General features: G+C 34.8%; 1 protein-coding gene across 1 annotated transcript; it reads left to right on the top strand.

Moving 5' to 3' along the window:
• Positions 1 to 978: 978 nt before the first annotated feature.
• On the top strand, positions 979 to 8,562 carry LOC146140821 (TBC1 domain family member 10B-like). The gene is made up of 9 exons (XM_083391520.1): positions 979 to 1,293; positions 1,802 to 1,904; positions 2,444 to 2,551; positions 2,883 to 3,104; positions 3,367 to 3,432; positions 3,832 to 4,021; positions 4,528 to 4,682; positions 5,250 to 5,411; positions 7,292 to 8,562. Exons 1-9 carry the CDS (start codon positions 1,205 to 1,207, stop codon positions 7,532 to 7,534), a joined length of 1,338 nt encoding a protein of 445 aa, XP_083247646.1. The 5' UTR covers positions 979 to 1,204; the 3' UTR covers positions 7,535 to 8,562.
• Positions 8,563 to 9,394: the final 832 nt, after the last annotated feature.

Raw genomic sequence — 9,394 nt, 5'->3', positions numbered from 1 at the left:
ATTCTATTCCGACAGTTCATTCCGTTCCGACCATTCATCAATTTAGTTTCGGCCCTATTCATTCCATTCCGACCATTCCGTAAATTAGTGAGCGTTCCGACTATTCCGACCATTCATCATTCCGTAAATTAGTGTTACCCATGTTAGTTAGCCAAAAGCAATTTATAAAACTTGCCATTGAATAAGTGACTGGTGGCACCGGAGCTGGAGCCGGAGTCATTGGGTGTGTGTTTGATGGCTCCGGAGCTGGAGCCGGAGCCAAAGGATATGAGTTTTACTACTCCGGAGCTGGAGCCGGAGCCAAAGGATTATGTTTTACGACTCTGGAGCCGGAGCTAATGCTATTTTGTGGTGGCTCCCCAGCCCTGGTTACAACGAATTAAAACGTTATCAAATAGCGTTAGTGAACGTTATTTTCAAGTTAATGTGAGACAGACAGCCTCCGCCTATTGCAGCGACTGTCGGCTAAGACTTCGCAAAAGACTTCTCTAGAGAAAAGCCCAAAGCCGCTAAGAAACGACATGTATATAGCCAATACGTAAGAAAAAGAACACGAATGTTACGTCATATTTGGCCAATAAGACTGGCCGGCATTCTGACAACATGGCTAGGCATTACAGCGGGAGTCAGACGCCAGCAAAACAAGTGGCTTGTTTTGCAGAACGTGAGAAAACCGCCCGCAAGACTAACAGTTATAGATTACGAGATTAAAGGTTACATGTCAAGTTTGAAACGAGGCGAACTGCAGCAGGAAAACACAGGAATTTTACACAAAACAATACGGAAAACTTTGCATCATCAAATATGATATTATGTAACTGAAGAACATATTTGGCAAACAAAAGCTGAAACGAGTAATCTAAAGCACTATTTAAAAATTTGTAAGATAACTTAATGAACTCTAAGATTTGGCTTATGGCAATTAATTAATTTGGGTGTTTAAGTGTTGATAAACACGTAACACCGTTAAATCCGTTTTATCTATTTATTTGTTTTTACTTCAGCTATATGCTATTTAAAATGCCTGTATTTCATTTATAAGTTAATTGAAAAATTAATTTCTTGTAATTAATTTGCAAAGTCCTTATGTTATCTCCTGTTATAGAACTGTTTTACTTTTTAGTACTGGCTATAATGCTATTTAAAATGCTTGAATTGGATTTATTTTAAAGTTTACGTTTGCCTATTTGGCTTGACATGAACTATGACTTTGGAAACTTCTGTTCGGTCAGATTCAATGAATGAAGTGGACAAATATGGCTTTTCTGGAGGACAACAGTATACAGTCCCATGGTTTGTTAATTACCTAGCTTCGTGGAATGTAAAACTCGTTGCAATTTATTCCTATTAAAATCAGAGATAGGCTTATAGATTGCGGTTTACCTATATTTTGGCCGATATTTTAGTATGAAAATATGATATAATTTTTCCTGCACAACAAACAACTTAACCATTTTTTGATCAAAAAAATTGGGGTTTTAGCATCACGCCAAGTTAAGATTCAAAATAATAGTTTCATAATTAATAAAGGTTCCAAGATAAACTAAAATGTTCTTCGGATTTATTTTCAATTAAATCAAGTTTTGAACATTTCCCAGGTATATAAAAAAATTGGTATCGGGTTTCTGTTGACAAATTTGTGAAAATCGGGTATCGGTATCGATCCAAAAAGTTATATCGGTCCATCTCTAATTAAAATTATTTTAGAACAATATCAGTTGGTAGCATGCTATCTTTTTTAAATAAAAAAACACACAAACAGTCGCAAGTCTTCATTTTAAATCCGTAAGTGTTGTTACAGTGATACAGATAAAACATTAATTGCAACAACTCGTAAGAAGGAAATAAAATGGCTAAACATGCTGGAAAACTGGAATCTGTGGATGTCAAAAAAATTCCACCAGGTAAACAGTTAATAAGATGTAGTAGATATATAAACAACAAAATATACTGTTAATATAATGTAATATTATGCGTGAAAAGATGTAAATATTTATGGCAAAGGCTGTCAACTGTGGACGATTTTTGACCATATTTTTTACATGTTATAGTTGAAACTTGTTAATAGCAAGTGGTTGAAATAATGATGGCGAAACTAGTTGTTCTGGCTAAACTTATTTTCTTTAGGAAAACAATAGGAGTGAAAGCGGCGTCCTGCTTTATTATGCACATGTTGTTTTCCTATAAAAGACTGTGCAAACAAATTTGCATTGTACACATGCAGTGCACATATTTATTTAAGTTCCAAGCAAAAGCAGAACCTACTTAAAAAGTGCAGGTCTTTTTATGACATGAAAAAAAAACATTTACTTTATTTGTGAAATACCTATTTGTAGTGCCCATAAATACCCTGTTCTGGGGTATTTATCAACCCACCTAAAATTTTGTAAGCTGAAACACTAGGAAAATTTTTGCAATAGGCAACAAAACTTGTTATACACAGATCAAAAAGCGATGCAGAAAAGGAATTCCATCATCACTTCGTGGCAGAGCATGGCAATTATTATGTGGAAGCCTAACAATCCAATCACAAAATAAAAAAACCTTTCAGGTTAGCTTTAAATGGTCATTGCGAATAATGATAAAAAGTTTCAGGCATGAACATTTTCAGCTAAATACTTTTTTTCAGCTAAAAATACCAATATATTATTTTTTTGGAATATATACTCTATGATTGCTAACTAATTCTGTATCAAATCAAAATAAAATAGTTTTCTTGTTTTTGTAGCAAGATTTAGTGTAAACATTAAAGAATATATGTTATTTAACCAATCGTCATATAGTCATATAAAATTTTAAAGTCGTACTAATTATGCAAATGTGAAAAAAAGGGGTATTAATAGTACAACAAATGCTCATCGCTTTAACTATTATTTTGACAGGATTTCCTGTCATGTGACATATCTGAAATTGTTGTCGAAGAAATTGACAAAGATTTGCATCGGCAATTTCCATTCCACGAAATGTTCTCTCAAAGGGGTGGTAATGGGCAAAAGGATTTGCGAAGCATATTGCATGCCTATGTTGCATATGATCCAAAAGAAGGTTACTGCCAGGCTCAGGCACCAGTTGCTGCTGTGTTGCTTATGCACATGCCAGCTGAAGTAAGATATCATGTTCTATACTACCTTTCAATATACACGTATTATGTTTTCATTTCACTAATATGTGTGGAAAATTATTTGGCTTTTAAGGCAATTTTTTTTTAAATCGATTATTTGAAAAGTTTGAAGCATAAATATTGTGGACCAAATACATTTTTATTTTAGATAAATTTATTTACACTTAATATTTTTATACCTATTGGAGATCATTAAGCATTGTTTTGTGATGTATATCAGTAAATTTAAATTGTTATACTTTCAGGAAGCATTTTGGTGTATGGTGGCGCTGTTTGACAACTATATTCCTGGGTATTACAGCCAAGGTTTGGTGAGTCCAACAAAGTTTGTTTGTTACATTAAAGTAAAATTGGTTATTTTAAATGGATTTGGAAAAAGTGAAAAAAAATTTGACCTAAAAAAATTAAAATTTTGACAAATTTTAACCTGTGTGGTTAATTCAACCAGCTCGCGTCTACCACATTGCGCTAATAAACATATAATACAGTTAAAACGTTATTGAAATATGTTTAAAACTTAATTTGTTGAATAAAATTTTAACTGAATGACATTTGTAAAAATCTGACTATAGTTTATTTTTATTTTTGAAAACAATTAATGTACATTTTTAATAGATTTTTACTTATAATAATTTTGACAAAATTTGACTATTTTTGACTAGTCAAAAAGAATTGCCCTAATTATTTTCTTGTTATATTTTCGTCGACAGGAAGTGGTACAAATGGATGGACTGGTGATGCAAGGTTTGTTGAAGAAGGTCAGCAAGGTTGCCTATGTACACTTGGAAACGCTAAAAGTGTCGCCCATGCTTTATTGCACAGAGTGGTTTATGTGCTTGTATGCGAGAACTCTGTCGTGGCCGTGTGTCTTACGAGTGTGGGACATGTTTTTTTGTGAAGGTAACCCTCTTTGGTGTTATTGATGTGGACTTAAAGCACTTAACTTGTCATCAGTGCTGCAGGGTCGGTTAAAAATAACCAGAGTCCGACTCCGGCCCTGACTATACAACCTGTATTACGCCAATTTACGTAACTAAAATACTGTGGATATTCAGCAGTCCACTTGTCGTATAATTCATTCACTCACAATACACAATTGGAAAATATTCCACCATATCCTATTCTACCTTCACAATTTCCAGTTGGGGCTTTATCAGTTTTGAAAATTTGGTACTGCGCATGTCGGAATCGGGACTAGGGTAGTTTTATGTGGTCTTACTCGAGTCCCGATTCCGACTCCGCAGCCCTGCTTGTAATAGTATGCTTTATTGCATGTAAAAACTAAAACTTTTCGATTGAAGGCCAAACTTGTTCTGGGCTTGTTTTGTAAGGTTTCAACCAATACTGACAATAAACCAAAAATTATGATTGGTAATGACTTAATTATAAACTATATTATATTTCAGGTGTCAAGGTCCTTTTTCAATGTGGACTTGTTCTCCTGCGTTCATCTTTGGGTACACCTTCACAATTACACAAACTACCTGGCCTTTATGAGACCATGGAGTGTCTTCGGAAGTTAGACAAAGATATCATGTTACCCGATGTTCTCATAAAAGAAGTAAACTATTTTAACCTCAATTTGAAATGTTGTTTTGTTTGTGTGAAAGTCATATGTAGTTTTAAGCTGATTAAAAACCAAAGAGTTGTTATTTGTAAATTCACAATTAGCTATCTCCGATATTATTGGATCCGTGCTGATGACCGATCCTAAATGGTAATATTAATACTGGTCTGATACTAGGTTGGCATCTGCACAGATCCGATAGCAAATTTAAGCCATGATTTGTGATTTAAGGCAGCGATTATAATGTAAAGGTAACTTAAAAGAAAAAAAAATTGCTTTGAAACCGGGTATAGCTAAACTTCTTAACATAAGTTTTGGTCTAAGAAATTGAAAAATTACATTTTAGTGTTTCAATTTTGTCTATTTTGCTATATAACATTGCAATGTTGTCGTTTGGTTTTAAATCGGATCGCAATTCTTGTTGTCCAAAAATCTGTTATTAGTTTTGGAAAAGTGTTGGACATCCCTATTCACACTATTACAAACTAGTGAAGTACCAAATAGTTATCTTCTTTAACACCCCTAAGAGAGTTGCTTCCTAATACCTTTTACTCATTACAGATCACAACAGTTAAAATTTCTGAAGCCGATCTTGAAAAAGAACACAAAACGCAACACAAGGTGAAGGGCACGATTGACAAAACAAATGGTTTTACACGAAGAAGTTATAAAAGGACATCTAGTCACCTATCGGGGTCAACTTTGAGTTTGGTCAGTTTAAAGGTAATTGAAAAATGTTCATGGCAACTTTTGTCACTCAACAATCAATAGTATGATATACATATGCAATTAATTACTTGTTTAAGGCCAATTTGGTAATAAGCAGGAAATCATATTACGTCTATATAATGTATACGTTTATAGGACGCTGCAAAATTTAACGTTACATAACAAAAACGTTCAAATTAAATCAATAGTGTAAACTTAGTGTACCCTAAATTAAATCCACCCACTGGTCTACTGCCACAGGTTACAAATATGAAGTGAAATAATTACGAGAAAACATCCTAGTCAAGAATTGCTTCACTATGATTCTGGTTAACTCATTGTAAGGATCTGCAAAAAGGTTTAGTTAAAGTTACTTGTTTTTTTTACAAAGTACTGGCGATACGCTGTATCGCAAGGCAACATTTTTGTTTTTTTGTACCAAAGTATCAGACAACGTGACAATAGGAGTTTTTTACATGTTTAGACACCACTTTAAATTATCCGGGAAACGCTAGGTTAGGATGCTAGGCATGTATTGGAAATAACAAAACAGAAGTAATCCTGGCTAAACTAAAAGTTTGACGATTTGAATGTAGTGTTGGATGGCGTTAGACAGGATATCAGGTAAAATAGAAGAGGAAACAGTAGCGCATCCGAAAGAGCATTTACCCATCAAACGTAATCGCTATGTCATCACAAACCTAAACACGGACGCAAGTCGATTTATCTGTCTAAGGCAGTGGTGTGATGAATTCAAGTCATTGTTTTCAAACGACTTGACTTGACTTAAGTCATTTGTTTAGAATGACTTAAATTGGGAGTTAAGTTATTTCGTCAAAAAAATATTGGGTTTAAATTAAGTGTTTTCATTAAAATAAAGTATTGCACATTTACACAATTTTATTTGCCATAAATTGCGTTCTTTTTTTAGTTGAATTGTTGCCCAATCGGACGAGCTTACCAATTTTAATAGTTTAAAAGATTTATTTTATGTCAATGACGTGACTTGAAATTGACTTACTTAGATAACGATTTTCCTTGTACTTACGTTATTTTTTAAATGACTTGACTGCGACTTAAGTCATATTAAAAGACATGTTAAAAGACTGGTCTAAGGATTTGTAAACAGGAAACATTTTACCTGTATCTAAAAAATCAAAAAGCTTAAACGTATTTGTGCTGTGAATGTACAAAAGAGAAAGTTGTTAGTGGAAAATGCGGTCGTTGCATTGTAAAGGAAGTGCATAGTTTATTGGCACCAATTCGAGTTACAAAATGAGGAAGTCGAATTTTCATATATTACGCACAATTTTTGGTCTTCCTTACAAATTGCCTAATTCCTATACCCTTTTCCCCGAACATCATATATATTATGTTTTTTTATATGCATAGATGCGAAAAATAGTTTTAATTAGCCAACCTCGTAAAAAACAAACAGGCATTTTTAAAAACCCAATTTTTACCTTTTCAGGTTTTGCATGAAGTATTTAATTGTCTTTCAATTAATGTAGGTAATGAAAGGTTGTAAAGAACACCTATGTCTTCCCGAAACCAATAAAGTCTGAATTTACCTTATAAAAATGCGACCACTAAGTATAGGCTTGTTCATTCTATCCTTTTTAACGATATTTCAAGTGTTTTCGTCGGTGACACAAACTTTTGACACATTTCGATTTTGTACGCGTATTTCACAAAAAATCGGCACTGGAGAATTCCTGTGGAATTTCTCGGCTACTGGATACCATAGCCGGTTGTATCTTTCACGGTTCCTAAAAACAAAGCTCATTACCAAAATTTGTTTTAGTGACGAAAACTCGTTGTGCATTGATTTTCCACCAAAGGTGTAAAAACGCTTATAACTACCGATTAACGCCTTTGATTTTTGTCACTCGTAGACGCCGAGTCCGATCAGCGTCAATTCCTCCCAAATCCTCGCTCAGCAGCAAGTTCAGCAACCGATCGTGCGTAGGGAATCGACGCTTTTGCGGAGGAAAAAGGTCCCCCCTGCTATTCAGCTCACCAAGTACAGGCCGATAGAGGAAAATCAGCAACAGACCGACGTCGCTTCCCAATCCAGCGACATTGCGCAAACGAGCAACGACGTAGATATTAGTAATAACGAACCGGATACAACGTAAAATCGCCTGCGCCAATCTGAAAGTTTTAACGCTTGACCTATATGCCGTGCAATTTCCTATACTTACTACTTGTTTTGGGTTGTATTACCGACATCTATTTTTAGCTACACAATCACTGTTGTTCATAGTGCTTATTTAATGGTGCTTTATCGTTATATGAAGGCCCCATCTCACCTAGACAAATTGCAAAACGTTCGCTTAAATTGCAATATTAACCCTTGCTTCTGTAGAACAAGTCTGATTTCTTCTTACCCTATTAAAAAACGCCCCAACGACGCGAATTTTAAAGTTCCCTCGTATCTCCATTGTGAAGATTTGCTTATTTAAACTCCCTAAAACTTAATTTGTTTCGCAAAAATAACAGTATTTCTTCCATGGCTTTTATGGTGATACATCGTTTACACCTAAACAATATCTGCGAAAAACGTTTATTTTAGTAAAAAAAATTCTGTTTAAAAAAGGAAATTAGAAAAACGCTGCTTTAAGTTTCCTTTAGTACTGTCATGATTTTACCATGTATTTTCTGTTTCTAGCAATTGCGCGTTTTTGAAAAAATAGCAGTGTCATACTGGCAATGCAACTATTTATTTTTGTAACACTGTTAATGTTTGTCCAAATGTTGCACAGTAATTCGTGTTGAACTAATTTAAACAAATGTCAATCAGTTATGATTCTTTCCACACACCATTCATTTGCTTTTTGGCAAATTCAATCTGATTGAGCATAAATCGATATATTTTTGTACACACTTTTTGCGTAAATCTCATGACAACGTTTACCTTTTACGTTGCTGATCGCCTTTTACAGTGAAGCCGCTAAAACTGTTGGGCTTGAAAACATGGCAATCAACAGTTTGGTAAAGCAAACCTTGGCATATACATATTTTTAGCGTCACGCTTTGGTTTGCACCACTGTATTTTTTATTGTCAAAAAGTTTTGTTTATTTGTCAGTCCACACCCTTCACCACAGATTTTATTATAGTTAGCAGTATTATTTTTATTGTAATAAATCAATAAACTTTAATGCGGTGCGACAGAAGACTTATTTTACTCCAGAAAAGGCGACAATTTTTAACATAAGGAGCTATTACAAAGAAAATGAAAAATCAGGTTTAATGTGTTTTAAACAGTAACAGTTGTAAATTGTTTTTTTCATTACATAAAGGTGTTGTCCTTTTTAGAACAATGCTTAATTAAAACTGATTGTTGGCATACAAAATCTAAAAAAATATGGTAGGGCTTCACAAGAATTGTATGCCTCCGTCAGTTTTTCAGTTTTGTAAACGTGTTATGAAGTAATTTTGACATAACTTTAATCTCCGGCTGGTCATTTGTAAATAACCCAAGTCTAAAGGCCCGTTTACACTACAGCTGCACTGGGCGTGGAATTGTTTTCACTACAGCTGCAGTGAGCTGCGCTGGGCGTAAAAATCGCGACAAAACGTAATGTTTTTCTATAGCTGCACTGGGCTGGCTTGAGTTTAGCAAAGCGTAACTTTAAGCTAGCTGCAGCTCCTGCACGGGGCTTGAGTTTAGCAAAGCGTAAAACGCTCGCCACAATAGAATTTAAATGCAAATTACGCCCAGCGCAGCTCAGTGCAGCTGTAGTGTAAACGGGCCTCAAGGCTTCAGTTGCTTGTCAAGTACCTAGTCCTAGAGCAAGTCAATTCAGTGATGAAAAAAGTTCTGGTATCTATTTGTTTGTCCAACGTTTCGGCTAACTATTGTATTAGTAAGGGATTTGGTCGTTGAGACCGCACGCTCTTGTTAGTAAGGACGGTGGATACCCATTAAGACGTTAGGGATCGCGAACCCGTCGAAGCTCCTCCTCCAGCACGCCCGGATCCGAGTTCAACCATC

Source organism: Ascidiella aspersa, chromosome 6, assembly GCF_963924565.1.
Source record: "Ascidiella aspersa chromosome 6, kaAscAspe10.2, whole genome shotgun sequence".
NCBI lineage: Eukaryota > Metazoa > Chordata > Ascidiacea > Phlebobranchia > Ascidiidae > Ascidiella > Ascidiella aspersa.
This window is presented reverse-complemented; position numbering and strand designations above follow the sequence as displayed.

Bases quoted from the DNA above. Each gene is read 5' to 3' on its own strand.
- LOC146140821 (XM_083391520.1), top strand. From the start codon at position 1,205: ATGACTTTGGAAACTTCTGTTCGGTCAGATTCAATGAATGAAGTGGAC. The intron at 2,552-2,882 runs GTTAGCTTTAAA...TTATTTTGACAG, and splicing joins AAAATAAAAAAACCTTTCAG to GATTTCCTGTCATGTGACAT. The intron at 4,022-4,527 runs GTAACCCTCTTT...ATTATATTTCAG, and splicing joins GGACATGTTTTTTTGTGAAG to GTGTCAAGGTCCTTTTTCAA.